This window comes from Hippocampus zosterae, chromosome 3, assembly GCF_025434085.1.
Source record: "Hippocampus zosterae strain Florida chromosome 3, ASM2543408v3, whole genome shotgun sequence".
Taxonomy (NCBI): domain Eukaryota; kingdom Metazoa; phylum Chordata; class Actinopteri; order Syngnathiformes; family Syngnathidae; genus Hippocampus; species Hippocampus zosterae.
The window spans coordinates 5,077,086-5,094,619 of record NC_067453.1 but is presented as its reverse complement, the minus strand read 5'-3'; the positions used below and the strand labels follow the sequence as shown (position 1 = coordinate 5,094,619).

Genomic DNA, 17,534 nt, shown 5'->3' with positions numbered 1-17,534 from the left:
ATGACTCGATGCCACATACATGGATCACTGAATGCTTGGAGTTGTATAAGGTGAACAGGACCCTAAGAGCCTTCGTTGCGAACTCGATGAGAATGTGGAAAACCACACTTGAAGCCAATGGCAAGCCACTTACCCAAGTGTCCATCAAATGTGGCATATACCAAGGTGATGCACTCTCCCCACTGCTGTTCTGCATAGGACTGAACCCCCTAAGCCAAGTAATCACCAAGACAGGCTATGGATACCGCCTCAGAAATGGAGCTACAATCAGTCACCTCCTCTACATGGATGACATAAAGCTGTATGCTAAGAGCGAAAGGGACATAGATTCACTGATCCACACAACCAGGATCTACAGCAGCGACATCGGGATGTCATTCGGGCTTGAGAAATGTAGTCGGATGGTGACTAAGAGAGGAAAGGTAGTCCGCACTGATGGGGTCTCACTCCCTGAAGGAACAATAGCAGACATTGAGGACAGCTACAAGTACCTTGGTATACCACAAGCCAATGGTAACCTCGAACTGGCAACAAGGAAAGCGGCTACGGCCAAATACCTCCAGCGAGTGAGGCAAGTCCTAAGAAGCCAGCTCAATGGCAAGAATAAGACCCGGGCAATAAACAGCTATGCCCTGCCAGTGATCAGATACCCTGCAGGAATAATAAGGTGGCCAAAGGAAGAGATTCAGACCACGGACGTTAAGACCCGAAAGCTCCTAACCATGCATGGAGGGTTCCATCCCAAATCCAGCACCCTGAGACTGTACGCAAGCCGAAAGGAAGGAGGCCGGGGACTAGTGAGTGTGAGAGCCACTGTCCAGGATGAAACATCCAAGCTCCATGAATACATCAAGGAGAAGGCTCCAACGGATGACGTACTCAGAGAATGTCTCAGACAATGGGGAACAGAAGATGAGGCGCTGGAAGAGGGACCATCATGGGAGGACAAGCCCCTACACGGGATGTACCACCGGACCATAACTGAAGTGGCTGATCTCAAGAAGTCCTATCAGTGGCTAGAGAGGGCTGGCCTGAAGGACAGCACAGAGGCACTCATCCTGGCTGCTCAGGAACAGGCCTTGAGCACCAGAGCCATCGAGGCCCAGATATACCACACCAGACAAGACCCAAGGTGTAGGTTGTGCAAAGAGGCACCTGAGACGATCCAACACATAACTGCAGGGTGTAAGATGCTGGCAGGGAAAGCCTACATGGAACGCCATAACCAGGTGGCTGGCATAGTCTACCGAAACATCTGTGCGGAGTATGGACTGGAAACCCCAAGGTCAAAATGGGAAACACCTCCGAAGGTGGTGGAGAATGACAGAGCGAAGATCCTGTGGGACTTCCAGATCCAGACTGACAAGATGGTAATGGCGAACCAACCAGATATCGTGATCATAGATAAAGGGCAGAGGAAAGCCGTTGTAGTGGATGTAGCGGTCCCTAGTGATGGAAACATCAGGAAGAAGGAACATGAGAAACTCGAGAAATACCAAGGGCTCAGAGAAGAGCTGGAGAGAGCCTGGAAGGTAAAGGTGACAGTCGTGCCTGTGGTGGTCGGAGCACTCGGTGCAGTGACCCCCAAACTAGATGAGTGGTTGCAACAGATCCCGGGAACAACATCGGACATCTCAGTCCAGAAATGTGCAGTGCTGGGAACAGCAAGGATACTGCGCAGAACCCTCAAGCTTCCTGGCCTCTGGTAGAGGACCCGAGCTGAATGAGGGACGGACACCACCCGAGGGGTGAGATGAGGATTTTTTTTTTTTTTATATATATATATATTAGAGCTGTCAGTTTAGCACGTCATTATCGGCATTAATTTAAATGAATTTTAACGGGATTAAATTTGTTCTCACAAGATCAACACGGCACACGTCACAGCGGATGTTAGGCTGCTCCAGAAACAAAACAACAAGCGCGTTGCACAGGTCCACGCACGTCTGTTTTGCCAGCCACGGCAGCGCGAGACACCGAAAACTGATACTTAAAGAGTTTATGAATGGAAAGTTTACTTTTAAAAAGTTGCCAGATAGTTCCACTGACAAGACCAAAGTTACCTGGATGTTTTGCAGAAGTAAACTGAGCTATCATCACAGCACGTCGAATCTGAAATGCCACGTAATGGCCAAGCACACTGCTGATGTGAGTACAGTGCACTCCGCTTAATAGAACACCGGTTAATAGAGTAATCCGCTTAATAGAGCAAAAGGCTCTGGAACGGATTTGCCTAATGCAATTTCCTATAAAGATACTCCGCTGAGTAGAACAGATCTCCGCTTCATAGAACAGGCCGTAAGTAATGAACATTGTAAACTAGTGGTTTTCGAAGTGTAGCTATCGCGATACTGTACCACTATCGCGAGAAAACGCGGTAGTTCTAGCCATATACAGTAACAGGTAGCACGCGTCACTCCACACATAGACACACGCACGTCACAATGGCTTCAACTTCATTCAAGAGACGAGAGAGAGACGAAGTGTAGCTATCGCGATACTGTACCACTATCGCGAGAAAACGCGGTAGTTCTAGCCGTATACAGTAACAGGTAGCACGCGTCACTCCACACATAGACACACGCACGTCACAATGGCTTCAACTTCATTCAAGAGACGAGGGCTATCACCTGCGGATAAGAAGGACATACTCAGACGATACGATGCATTGCCGGATTCTCAGAAGGTACGCCCGCGGTTTCCAGGACTTCCCTCTTATCCAGCGCATTGAGAGGGAAGTCAACCGCAAAATTACGGACTCCTGTTTCCAGACAAAAGTAATGAAATTTTTCTCGTGATTTGAGATGTTTGACTGAAGTTGATTAAAGTTGTTGTTTTGTTGTTTGATTAAAGATATGGACGTCCACAGTCGAATTATCTCTTCTAACTCGTCAGCAGGGGTTTTTCTGCGTGCATAACTTGGTCGTCGACGTGTCTGAAGGTGTACCTAATAAAGTGTCTCCGGTTAATAGAAACTCCACTTAGTAGAACAGAAGCGCTTCGGCCCAATGGTGTTCTATTAAGCGGAGTGCACTGTACTCCGCCCCCTCGTCTAAGACAGACAGCTATGGATCATTTCAAAGCGAAGAAAATGGATAACACGAAGAAGAAAAAAATTGCTGAAGCCACAGCTAAATGTATGGCTACTGCATGCAAGCCTGTCAACACTGTCCACAGCCAGACTCAAGCTGAAATCATTCGCATTGTATTTAATGACTCCACTACGGATTGCCAGCGAGAGACTCCATTACAAGCTGTGTACAGAGATTGTACGTAGCGGAGAAGGCTAAGGTACACCAAGCGGGAGAAGACACTGTTTCGGGAGAGAAATAAGAGACAATGTTGATGAGCCTCTGGTGAATAAAGAGCAGGCATTACGTTGCGTTTGATGTATGCCACTGACGCGATTGTTACTCGTTTTTAACTATTTTGTGTGGAAGGTTACCGTGTTCCGTGTCCATGTAAATAAAGGGGATGGAGCTTCTCTGTGTTCGTTTGACAGCGACGGTGCGCTGAGGCACGTCGAGAGTTCAGGGGTGCAGTGGTCGCGACCATACTGAAAATAAAACATCTCCAGTGTTGTAATCGAACCAAGTGTAGTCATCCGAAATGATGTCCACGCGAAACCATAGAGAGATTTCCGTGCAAGAAGGACCAACAGAATCAACATAGCCGAAGAGCTGTGTTCAAAGCAAACTTGAGAAAAACGAAGTATGCAACCATGGCCTAAATCCACTTTAGGCTGAGTACTAGTTTACCTTAGATGTGCACTTCATAATGTTATATTGCTCTGTTTTGATTCCATAAAAAGAGCTTTCATGCAGCTGTTGTGTGGCAATATATTTTTTTCACTGTTGTTGATGGACAGTAATATTGTGTGAGAGATTATGTGTGAATAACTGCTCCAAGTGAAAAATGTTCATCTAAAATAGAAAATCGAAATCGATATTTCAGTAAATATTTGCATTTTGCACATAGAAAACTGATTCGTGATTCCATGTTGATGAGATCATTAAAATGGGGAAAAATAGGACAAAAAAATAAAAGGAAATTCAGAAACGATAAAAAAATGCATGAGTAATCACCATTAATTTTCAGTTAATTTGAGTTAATTATGTCTGTTGCGTTTTTAATTAGATTAAATATTTTAATAGTGAGAGAGAGCGAGAGAGACTTCAATTAAATGGTTTGTCAGAAAAATAAATAATCAGGAGGCAAACCCGACCCCGGCGTTGTACGTGTTGTAAACAGAGATTACAGTGTGGCGTTAGATTTGTGCCACCATTACAAGCACTTAAGAGGAAATTTTGAGCACAAATGCATGTTCAGAGCCCAGCCGACTTGGGACACAAAGAAGAAACGGCTAAACAAATGAACAAAAAATGCACGCGCGCATGAGCGTGTGGCATACACGTGCAGACTGAGAGTGTGGCAAAACCAGTCGAGTCAGTCCAACTCGTGCAATAAAATGATATTGTGCATACTAATCCAATTAAACACTTCCGGATGAATACCTGTCTGAATACCCGGATGAGTTCCCTGTTTTTCTGACGTTGCTATAGCTACAGCGCATACTTTGTTCAACAGATTTTGCTTTTCTCTTGTTTCAGTGGCTGAATCAGGAAAATATCATTCAGAGGCTTGTGGACATGGTTCAGCCATCGCTTGATGAAGATGTGAGCTTCACACTTTTTTTTTCCTCCACCGCAATTTAGATGTCACTTTCACACTGGGAAACAGTCACTGCAGATGAAACAGTCTGCTGACTTCTCTTCAACTTAACCTACTCTTCTGTTGAAAAAAATATAATCAACTCTAAAATGCAACTATTTCTGAAATACAGTAAATGCTCGGCCATGACATTGCTGACCCCAATGAGTTAGGGCTGGACGAGTAACAGCACATTTATCTGGTTGCAGATGAGCAAGTAGTTGAAAAATGTACTTGCACTTGTCCAAAATGCAACCATTTATAGACAGTCTGGAGCACTATATCAGTTGCAACATATTGCCAATCATAGTATTCTGTTTGTATTTAGTTGGGTAGTTGTTTTACACAACTACCCAACTCAATTGAAATTGGGGTTTGTATTTTTTAAATTAAATTTTTTTTCCCCCTCAAACTTTTTACTAATCCTCATTGGGTGTTGTGGAGAAATTGGAGGACATGTCATTTTTAAATAAAACATGCCAAAATGTGAGAAAATATTAACATTATTATTATTATTACCGGGTGGCCCGGTAGTCCAGTGGTTAGCACGTCGGCTTCACAGTGCGGAGGTACCGGGTTCGATTCCAGCTCCGGCCTCCCTGTGTGGTGTTTGCATGTTCTCCCCGGGCCTGCGTGGGTTTTCTCCGGGTGCTCCGGTTTCCTCCCACATTCCAAAAACATGCATGGCAGGCTGATTGGACGCTCTAAATTGTCCCTAGGTGTGAGTGTGGGCTTGGATGGTTGTTTGTCTCTGTGTGCCCTGCGATTGGCTGGCAACTGATTCAGGGTGTCCCCCGCCTACTGCCCGAAGACGGCTGGGATAGGCTCCAGCACCCCCCGCGACCCTAGTGAGGATCAAGCGGTTCGGAAAATGGATGGATATTATTATTACCGTATTTTCCATACATTGGACGCTTCACATTATAAGGCGCAATCTACAATGCCTCCACTAGATGTTGCTACGCTCCTTCCATTCAACTCGAGAGGCGTCCGTTCAACTTGAGAGGCGTTCATGACCGCCTCTGAAAAATGTAAATTAACTATTACTGTACTTAAATGAAACTACAACAATTTAAAATAGTGATAGAAATTACGGTGCTATTTTTATTTGATAGATATTGTACTCTTCCCACAGAGACACTCCAACGCTTCACAGTCACTGTGTGAGATCATCAGACTGAGCCGAGACCAGATGTTCCAGGTTCAGGGATGCCCGCAGCCAGACCCATTACTGGCTACACTTGAAAAGTAGGTTTTGCTCATGAATACAGTGCTCCGCAAATGTTATTAGATCAATGACACTTGGTCTCGTCAACCAAAAAAAGAAGCCGTTAGTAATCTTAGTGAAATTACATCAAGTACAGTGATGGGCGAAAACAAGGGCGCCCCTAGTGCTTCTGTCAGACCAGTTCTCCCAGGAAATTGTCTCCATTCGAAATGATTTGCTCTTCACATGTTAAGTGATTTTGTTTGGAGGCTGAAAAAAAGCCAAATCAAACCACAGAACTCCAAAAAATGACTACACAACATTATTGGGTAAAAGAATTGTTAAAATAAAACCCCAAAACATTAAATTCCCCCCCGTGTTTCAATGTAAACCATAGGTGTAAACTGAGATCCTGGAGGCCCGCTTTCCTGCATGTTTTCCAAATCTCCCTGTTGCAACACACCTGATTCAAATGAACAGGTCCAATGTCAGGCTTGCGCAGAGCTTGCTGATGATCTGATCATTTGAATCAGGTGTGTTGCAACAGGGAGACTTGGAAAACATGCAGGGCAGCGGCCCTCCAGGACCCGAGTTTGACACCTATGATGTAAACCAACGCAATAAATGTGAATACGGAAGAATTTGTCATTGGTCCAATTTTTGGGGGACGATTGGGGCGTTACCTGATAGACGCGCCATGGTTTTTAACCATGACTGTATCCAATTGATCATTTAGGATTTACAAAGAGTGAATTCAAACGCGTCCAAGAATTTCTGAGGAGTGTTGCCGAAGAGATGTGGTAAATACATGTAATGTATCTTCTTGTCTGTCTTCAGGCAGACCACGGTAGAGAAGCTTCTGTCCCATATCTTCGATAAGGAGAAGAATGAATCGGCGATTGTCAGTGTCATCCAGATCCTTCTTACACTGTTTGAGACAAGACGACCAGCGTATGTCCTGTATATTAACAGTAAATGTTTTAAAAAAGTTCAAACGTGAATATTTTAAATGTTCAGTGAAACTATATTGTCATTCTCTCCTTTTCTTTTGGACAAAGCTACTGCTGCAACAAAAACATTTTGATTTTGGAAACATTCATTAATAAAATGTTTAAGGTTTAAAAAAAACAACTACTTTTGGGTCAGATAGTTTGTCAGTCTCAAGTTGGCTAAGTTTAAACATTGCATTACAATTCCATGTAAATCAGAAGTGTGAAATTGATGTTCACTGTTTCAGGATGTGTATCAGGAAGAGCCAACCAAAAGCAATAACCGACACTACCTCCGATATGAAATGGAGAAATTATTATATAAATTATGATATTGAAAAACTAAGTTTCAACAAAATGACGACCTTGACGCTAACATGTTGCATAATTGATTGCAGCTTCACTGAAAATGTTATGGATCGGTGTTTCTCTTCAAGGTTTGAGGGCCATATGGAATGCTCCCCTAGAATGTCCAATCCTTCATTCTCAGTCAACCATAGCATCTTGGAGGCTGTGAGACCACGACTCAAAGACTTTCATCAACTGCTGCTGGATCCTCCAAAGGTTAATATGCATTGACACAGCATAGTAGTTGTGTTAATTCCCCAGATACGGTACATTGGAATCGCTTGACTCCAATGTACTGTATTTTCTCAAGCATACGGCTCACCGCATTAAGAGGCGCAGTGTAAGTTACGAGTCATGTTTCTGTATTTAACACTTGTATAACACGCACTGCATTATTGGACGCAGGCATGATAATAATAATACATTTTATTTATAAGCGCCTGTCACAACACTCAACACACTTTACAATCAAGGGCAAAACAATAGTTAAATAGTTAAAATTACCATATTTTCCACACTATAGAGCACACCAAAAAGTCTTCCATTTTCTTAAAAGCTCACAGGGCGCCTTAAAATCCAGTGCGTCTTTTGTATGGTCATTATGGTAATGCATCAACTCCAAGATGGCTCCTTCCTGGAGACATGCTTCCAATGTTATAACTTGCTGTTGTTTCAGTGAACTGTGTCGCTGCTTTATTGAATAAGTTTCTGTTGGGGCTCCGAAAAAAGGAAAGCTGTGGTGTTGTTTTTTTAAAACAGTCTCAACAAATGCAGGTACGTCTTCGTCTATGTGCCTTCTCTTCTTCAGTTCAACTCGAGAGGCATTCAAGACCGCCTCCGAAAAACGTAAACTAACGATTACTTCAATGAAACTACGAAAATTGAAAACAATACATCAAAACTGAAAAGCAAGCGAGGATATCACAAAATAAATTCTATAGCCCCCCCCCCTACAGAATTTATATTGTGATTTCATCAATTGTGAATACACAACAAAGGAATAAATAACTACTACTGACATCTGATCATTCTGTTTCGAGCTATGATCAAGGAAATATCAATGCGTTTTTCAAAGGCGGTCATGATCGCCTCTCGAGTTGAACGTAAGAAGAGAAGGCGTGGAGACGGACAAAGACACACCTTTATTTGTTGAAAAAAGGAGAGCTGGAGTTTGATTTTTTTTTTTTAATAACGCAGACTTTATTCATGGTTTTCACAGTCTCAACAAATACAGGTACTGCACGCCTTTTCTGTGCCTTCTCTTCTTCCGTTCCACTCGAGAGGCGTTCATGGCCGCCTCCGAAAAATGTAAATTAATGATTACTTCAATGAAACTACGAAGAAAATCAAGCGAGGAAATCACAAAATAAATTCTGTAGGGGGTATATAGAATATATAGAATTATTTTCAAATTTCCATCGTTTCATTTAAGTACCGTATTTTCACGACTATAAGGCGCCATTAAAAGTCTTAAATTTTCTCCAAAATGGACAGGATGCCATATGGTGCGGAGCGTCCTTTATATGCGCTGAGTTCCAAAATCTGACTGACAGCCGACACGCTGTTTATATAGAGAAAAGGCGGAAGTGACTGTGGCCAGGCATGCGGGAAAGAAGTCGGCCAATCAGGGAAGGGTGGGCGTGTATATATACATATGTAGAGGGAGAGAGAGAGAGGACAGGCAAGCTCGTCCGCCAATGGTGAAGGGTGGGCGTGTAAGTGGACGCCTCAAGCCAGTACCAACACTTGTATAGAGTGTGGCAATGTGCATTATGGCAAAACAACTCCGGTTTTGGTTTCTAAGAACCCCTGAAAATAAATTCGACAAAAAGACACGCCTACGAAGCTCAGTTCGTAAAGTTCAGTTCAAAATCAGCCCTGCGATTGGCTGGCAACCGGTTCAGGGTGTCCCCTGCCCACTGCCCAAAGACAGCTGGGATAGGCTTCAGCACCCCCGCGACCCAAGTGAGGGTAAAGTGGTTCGGATAATGAACGAACTAATGTTTTTCTAAGGTGCTTCAAACTCCTGTTTCATGTGCAAAGGTTTTCCTTCCTGTATGGAGTTCGCATGTTCTCCCCATGCTTGCGTGGGTTTTCTCCAGGTACTCTGGTTTCCTCCCACATTCCCAAAAACATGCATGCCAGGCTGATTGAACACTCCAAATTGTCCCCGAGTGTGAGTGCAAATAGTCCAATGTCTCTGTATGTCTGTCACGTTTTGGGCAAGCTGAATAAAGTTGGGATCCCAAAAGTTTAGACACCAGACAAGGTCTTCGTAGCAAAAAGGGTTTAATATACAAAAATCGCACTGCCAAAGAAGTAACATAATAAGTGCCGGTCAAAACAAGGACCAGAGGGCACAAAAACGAATAACAAAAAGCGCTTGCACAAAAGGCAAGGGAGGAAAATAAGAACCGCGAAGGCAAACCAAAAACAATGTAGCAAATACACGCAAGCGAAAGCCAAATCACAAAATAAAAACCATACTTACAAAATACTTGGTACCGAAAGTTCAAAAGCGAAAACACGACAAGGTCTATAGCAAAGCAGTCTATGAGCAAGGAAGCAGCAAGGCAAAGGCAATACTCAGACAACAGGTGCACAGCAGAGGGGTCCTTAAATACAGAGTGTACTAATCATAGATTGGCAGCAGGTGTGCACAAAAGTCCGCTCATGTCACCTGCTGGCCAGACCAAAAACGGAACCGTGACAATGTCTTGTGATTGGCTGGCAACAGTTCAGGGTGTCCCCAGCCTCTTGCCTGAAGACAGCTGGGATAGGCTCCAGCGCAACCTGTGATCCTTGTGAGGAGAAAGCGGTTCGGAAAATGAATGAATATATATTTTTTAAAAATAGAAAAATAATTATATACCGTATTTTCACGACTATAAGGCACCATTAAAAGTCTTAAATTTTCTCCAAAATGGACAGGACGCCTTATGGTGCGGAGCGTCCTTTATATGCGCTGAGTTCCAAAATCTGACTGACAGCCGACACGCTGTTTATATAGAGAAAAGGCGGAAGTGACTGTGGCCAGGCATGCGGGAAGAAGTCGGCCAATCAGGGAAGGGTGGCCGTGTATATATACATATATGGAGAGGGAAAGAGAGGGAGAGAGGGAGAGAGGGGACAGGCAAGCTAGTCCGCCAATGGTGAAGGGTGGGCGTGTAAGTGCTAAAGGGACGCCGCCTCAAGCCAGTACCAACACTTGTATAGAGTGTGGCAATGTGTATTGTTGCAAAACAACTCCGGTTTTCGTTTCTAAGAACCCCTGAAAATAAATTCGACAAAAAGACACGCCTACGAAGCTCAGTTCAAACTTAAAGCCACCGGTTATGCTTTTGGCATTCGTGCCCATCTCACAGCAGCGGTGAAAAAACAAGTCAAGCATATGAACTCTGAGCTTGCCGTTATTCCCGGAGGCTTGACTAAAGAACTCCAACCACTGGACATTGGCATCAACCGGGCGTTCAAAGTAAAGTTGCAAACGGCATGGGAACAATGGATGATCGGTGGCAAACACAACTTTACAAAGAGTGAGAGGCAGCGCTTGGCGAGTTAGGCCACAATACGCAACAACGAGAGGGAACGCGGCGTTTTTGATGGATTACGGTGCTTGCACAATTGTTCAATTCTTTCTACACACACACGCTGCCACCATGTTTCGCTCTGTTCTTTACTTTCAAATGTGGGAAAGCTTCACACGAGAGAAATGTTGACTTTGCTGTTGCTACTCCTTCTTTCCGCTCGGCAATGCGTAGCAACTCACACTAGCATGTGATGCATTCAATGACAACTGAGATGTGCAGTCATCTGCTTCTGATACAGAGGATGAGGACTTTGATGGATTTTTGGGTGATGATTGATCGAAAAACGTGAGAACATTGTACGATGGCTAAATAAAATACACCCGAACTCAGTTCTGCTTTCGTTATCTTTTTAAAAACGTGTTTTTATCTTATCTGTATGTCTTGGCATGCTACCGTATGCTTCAAGCTAACGTGTTAGAGTGCGCGCAGGCATGCCGTATGTTTAAGCTGGCGTATGTTTTACCACTGTAAAACTGCGGCCATTCGTACGGTACGTCCTGTGTATGTGTAAAATACAGAAATGTCACCCATTAATGAGACTGCGGCCATTAGTACGATGCGTCGAATAGTCGTGAAAATACGGTACTGTAATACCGTATTTTCACGACCCTTCGGCGCACCGTATTGTTGGGCACAGTCTAAGTAACGGGTGCTATTTCTGTATTTGACACATAATACCCACTGTATTATTGGGCTCAGCCAAGCATGGTAAAACATACTCCAGCTTAAACATACAGCATGCATGCACGCATGCTAAAAACACGTTAGCATGAAGCATACGGGAGCATGCATGCACGCTAAAACATACCAGGTATGTTAACTTAAAGCATACGGTAGCAGCTAAGACATACGGACACACGCTTAAAACACGTTTTTAAAAAGGCAACGGAAACAGAACTGAGTTTGGTTGTACTTTATTTAGCCATTTTACAATGTACTCACGCGACTGGTACCTGCTAGGGACGTGCCTTCAGCGTCCTCTTATACGCCCACCCTTCACTCATTGGCGGACTTCCGCATGCCTGTCGTCACTCACGTCCGCCTTTTCTCTGTATAAACAGCGTGTCGGCCAGAAGTGCTCTCAGTCAGGCCTTGGAACTCTGCGCACACACTAGACACTCCGCATTATAAGGTGTCCTGTCCATTTTGGAGAAAATAGACATTCACAAATTCTGGCGAAACTCGCCCGGCACTGCCTTCAGTCATTGTAAAGCTGTGTTCGCAATTCGTCATCCATTGCTTCCATGACTCCCACTGTTTACATTGATATCCAGTGGTTTGATTTTCTTCGTCAAACCTCTTTCTCTTTAAAAAAAAAAAATCACTACAGGTGGCCATTTCTGTTCATTACCATGGCAACCAGGCACAACAGTAAAAGCCATTTCTCATGCCCCTTTGTGCGTATCGCTACCGTGCTAGTCCACTTGTTTTCGAAAGTGTGGTTCACCGGGATGTAGAAAGGCAGCGGCACTTTGTCCACATTGGTGATGTGGTTCGGCTGGATGTGTTTGTCTGCAATCGTTTTTTGGCAGTTCATGCCCTCCTGCTTCCTCCACTTGCGAACCATGAATTTGTTTATCTTAAATTCTCTCGCAGCTGCTCGCTTGCCCTGTTCCACCGCATAACTGATCGCTTTAAGTTTGACCTGTGCTTCGTAGGCATGTCTCTTCATAGGTTCCGTTTTCAGGGGTCCGTTTTGTTTTGCCCAATCCACGTACCGGCATTATATTCACCTACTGGTGGTTGTGCCTTTAGCATCCTCTTTCACTAATATCCGCATGCCGTCCTCTGTTACGTCCGCCTTTCCTCTACATAAGCAGCTTGTCTGCATACCATCAGTCGAGCGGAGCACCTATCGAAGTCACAATCAACAAGCAGCAGTCACACATTTTGGAACACGGTGCATAGATTGGGCGCCCCACATTATTAGGCGCCCCGTCCATTTTGGAGAAAATTTAAGACTTTTCAGTGCGCCTCAGGGTCGTGAAAATACAGTAATTGAAATCATTATTTTAACACCAATATTTGTAAACAATATTAGCTGTAGTTTTATGTTAGCCTGTACCAGAAGTAAGAGTATGTAGTTACTGCATTTTACACAGGAAACAAGTTTGATCTGTAGTATTTTTTTCTAAATCAAAATAGGTAAAGTTAAGTCGAGCAGCATTTGGACAATGACAACATCAAAAGATTTGAACAAAATCCAAAAATCTGTTTTTGCACAAGCCCCATCTCTATCCAAATAAAGAATGCCATAGGCTTGAAAAATAAACCTACAGTGAGAGTGAAAGCCTTTGGTGTGGACAAGCTTTAGCATATAATCGAAAGCTTATGTAAACGCTGCATCCAAAATGATATGGCACGGCCAACAATATTTGGCTGTACATTGTTGATGTAACTACTGGAAGATGTATTCTGATGGCTTGAAGGCTGCTACATATTGCCAGCTCACACTGTGCAAAACATACCTGTAAAGGGAAATAAGGGGCCAAGTAATTGGCTTGTTGTCAACAAAAAAAGTGGTTTTTCGGCATTGAATGCAGCAAGACCTACAAATGAGCAGCAAATGAGGCCCTGGCAAAGCTAAGGTGAAGCTTAGAATTTTCGGAAGTCGGCTGACATTTCTAACGTCACACTGCACATTATTTTTATCGGAGATTAAAATTTGGTGCTGTGTGCAAAACCATGTTTGTGTCATTCTGCAAATGTGCAGACCTAACCATATGCATCCTTGTCAATCAAGTCATCCAGGTTGCACCGTTCTCATTTTTCTATATCTGAAATTCAACTCAATAATTTTACAGAGAATGCGAACTTAACCTCGCATATCTTTCGTCTCAAAAATATTCCTACGCATGAGTATCTCCCTTCCGTTCAATGCATCCATTATTTTCTAAAATTTTTACTGACTTTTGATACTCTTTATCCTGAACCCTTTTGATAAAATGCTAAAACGTTTGACACCGCTGCCTTAATCTATTTCAGTTTTAGGCTGAGGCTTCCTGACGCAAATGTTTCTCTTTTTTTTTCCTTTTTTTTTTTTTAAACACCATGATGTAATATTGCTTGGATTGCTGTTCAGGTGAACTTGTGTTCATTCAGTGTTTAGCATATGTCAGCCAAGATGGTCTGCGTTCGAATCCCTGCTCAAGGCCTCTTATGTGGATTTGGCATGTTCTCCCTGTGCATTGGGTTTCTGTGGGAAACCTCCCACATTCCAAAACCATGCATCTTCGCTTACTTGAGAGCTGGAAATTGTCTGTAATTGTGAATGAGAATGTGAATGCGTGTCTCTGTTTGACCTGTGATAGACTGGCACGGAGTCCAGGCTGCACCCCGGACATTTTCAGTCTGGCTCTGATGCAACATGAGCTGGGATGGGCTCCAGTGACATGGATGTATTGTTCTAATTTTAAGTTCTTCTTAGGATGAAAGAAAAACAAAGCTGCATGATGCACTGCACTTATTGAAAAAGGCTCAACATTTTTTTCACTTGCTTTTATATCTGAGTCAAGAGTTTGTGCTCTCTCAAACAGAACGAGATGATGAGGACAACGTGGGGGGTGCTCGATCCTCCTGTGGGTAACGCAAGGCTCCATGTGGTCAGACTCGTGGTCAGTCTGTTGCAAACCAACACTCCCTGCATCAGTAAAGAGCTCATTCACCTCAATACCCTGGGAGTAATACTTGTGAGTATCCCAGTTTCAACTCAACTTCAATTGTAGAGTACTTCCGCAGCTGGAGAAGTGCTGTACATACTGTAAATCAGGCGTGTCAAACTCCGGTCCTCAAAGGCCGCTTTCCTGCTTGTTTTCCGTCTTTCCCTGTTATAACACCCCTGATTCAAATGACCAAGGCCATTATCAGGCCTCTGCAGAGCTTGCTGATGACCGCACCCCACTATTTGAGAAGCACTGTTTTAGAGGAAAATGTCACAGTCCTTATTTGATCTGCCTTCTGTTCCACCGATAGCCTCTTGGTGGTTTTAAGGTGTATCAAGTTGTGGTTATGTTTCCAGGCAGCGCATAGAAGAAGCGCCGTAGGCTTTCCTTACATTGGCAGCATTTCTCTACTTTGTGTCTTCTGTTTGCCTTCCTGTTGGCTCGATAGGACTCACAGCAGGAGCTGGTATTGACCAACATTTTGGGAAAAGTCTTTTATTTTTATTAAAGGACTGTAACAAGAATTTCACAAATACGAGCGAGCACCTTTAAATCCAAAGTGGCATTTCCAAAAATCTGGAGGAATGGTTAAGAGCATTAAAATACTGGCGTCTCACAGAACATCTCAAAGGGTTGGACAATTTGAGTAAAATGTTGCTTAGCACTGTGTGTATGAAGCAAGCAGACTCATTCAAAGCAATGAGGCAGCGACAAGCGTTTGTGTCAGGATTGATAAATTTTACCATCACTTTTCTTGTGAATTTGTGTTTTTTATCCGGTGATTAATTTGTTTTTACATTTCTGTGACCTTTAACTCATTCAGTACCAGCCAATTCTGGACCAAGTCTGAAAAGATGTTTAAAAACGTCTTTGGGTGTGAATGAGTTAATCATGCCAGCGTGCTGTTTGCAGTACCTATTCAAAACAGTGGTCATTTTTGTTCGGTCTTGAGATCAACAGTTGCAATCTATTTTTACATTTGCATGACAATTCAGATTTTCTTGTCTAATCTGACCTTAAAAATACTGAAATTTTTGGTCACGTTAAGAGGAAAACATATAAATTAATAAATAAATCTGCTTTCTTGTCAAATATGCTCTATGTGCAACATAGAGCACAGATAATTTTTTTTTTCTCTCAACCACAGTTCCATAGTGCCACTGTGGGTGTTTTCAATGCAGAGCTAAAAATAAGGGCAGCGAAATTGAACTGCATAAAAAATCCATAAAGACATAAATATATAAATATAAACAAATACAACTATATTGGGTGATAACTAGGGCACTATGTTATTTTTCACAGGATATGTTTTTCAAATACATCTGGAACAACTTCCTCCACATCCAGGTGGAAATTTGTACAGCTGTGATTCTGGTCATGCCACCTTTTACCACTGAAGTCCAGCTCGACACAGAACAAGGAAATGCCAGAGAGAGCATCCTCGTCAGACATGTAAGATTCAAATACATGATACATTGGCCGGCTGTCTAGTGGGGCTGCGTGATATGGCCTGAAAGGGCACAGATTATGAAACAGTTACGTTAGAATGGCTTGAATACAAATAGTCTCTGGGGTGCCCCCGCACCCATCAACTGTGATCTTTTCAACTCTCGTGGGGTATTTATTTGGTTTGGTGATATGTTAAAAAAGGCGGCCCGGTAGTCCAGCGGTTAGCACGTCGGCTTCACAGTGCAGAGGTACCGGCCAGCTCCGGCCTCCCTGTGTGGAGTTTGCATGTTCTCCCCGGCCCTGCGTGGGTTTTCTCCGGGTGCTCCGGTTTCCTCCCACATTCCAAAAATATGCATGGCAGGCTGATTGAACACTCTAAATTGTCCCGAGGTGTGAGTGTGAGCGTGGATGGTTGTTCGTCTCTGTGCGCCCTGCGATTGGCTGGCAACCAATTCAGGGTGTCCCCCGCCTACTGCCCGGAGACAGCTGGGATAGGCTCCAGCACCCCCCGTGACCCTAGTGAGGATCAAGTGGTTAGGAAGATGAATGAATGAATATGTTAAAAAGAAATCACCTCCACTCACAAGCTCAAAAAGTCTTCTAAAAAAAAAAAAAAAGAATGCGTTGCCAGGCTCCACTTCTCTGCTGAGAATTGTTGACTGCTTTGTTGTAGTTATTGGTGAGCATTGTGGTGAGATTGGCTGCGATTGGCTACTGCACGACAGCTGGACTAGGCTCCAGCGACCCTCCTGAGTATCGGCAGATTAGAAAATGGATACATGGATGGATGGTATTGGCAGAGTGCAAAAGAGTAGTACAGTGCACTCCGCTTAATAGAACACCGGTTAATAGAGTAATCCGCTTAATAGAGCAAAAGGCTCTGGAACGGATTTGCCTAATGCAATTTCCTATAAAGATACTCCGCTTAGTAGAACAGATCTCCGCTTAATAGAACAGGCCGTAAGCAATGAACATTGTAAACTAGTGGTTTTCGAAGTGTAGCTATCGCGATACTGTACCACTATCGCGAGAAAACGCGGTAGTTCTAGCCGTATACAGTAACAGGTAGCACGCGTCACTCCACACATAGACACACGCACGTCACAATGGCTTCAACTTCATTCAAGAGACGAGAGAGAGACGAAGTGTAGCTATCGCGATACTGTACCACTATCGCGAGAAAACGCGGTAGTTCTAGCCGTATACAGTAACAGGTAGCACGCGTCACTCCACACATAGACACACGCACGTCACAATGGCTTCAACTTCATTCAAGAGACGAGGGCTATCACCTGCGGATAAGAAGGACATACTCAGACGATACGATGCATTGCCGGATTCTCAGAAGGTACGCCCGCGGTTTCCAGGACTTCCCTCTTATCCAGCGCATTGAGAGGGAAGTCAACCGCAAAATTACGGACTCCTGTTTCCAGACAAAAGTAACGAAATTTTTCTCGTGATTTGAGATGTTTGACTGAAGTTGATTAAAGTTGTTGTTTGATTAAAGATATGGACGTCCACAGTTGAATTATCTCTTCTAACTCGTCAGCAGGGGTTTTTCTGCGTGCATAACTTGGTC

General features: G+C 43.6%; 1 protein-coding gene across 8 annotated transcripts in view; it reads left to right on the top strand.

Annotated features, from left to right (window-relative positions):
• The window catches only part of ppp6r3 (protein phosphatase 6, regulatory subunit 3), an 83,985-nt gene that overhangs the window by 27,346 nt on the left and 39,105 nt on the right, over positions 1-17,534 (top strand). For 7 of the 8 annotated variants that reach the window (XM_052060846.1, XM_052060849.1, XM_052060848.1 and 4 more), the window contains 6 exons: positions 4,611-4,676; positions 5,846-5,958; positions 6,755-6,868; positions 7,344-7,470; positions 14,381-14,533; positions 15,809-15,958. In XM_052060846.1, the coding sequence (XP_051916806.1) occupies positions 4,611-4,676; positions 5,846-5,958; positions 6,755-6,868; positions 7,344-7,470; positions 14,381-14,533; positions 15,809-15,958 (723 nt within the window). Of the gene's footprint in view, positions 1-1,920; positions 2,149-4,610; positions 4,677-5,845; positions 5,959-6,754; positions 6,869-7,343; positions 7,471-14,380; positions 14,534-15,808; positions 15,959-17,534 lie in introns of those variants that run through there. The other variant, XM_052060850.1, reaches the window with a different exon arrangement.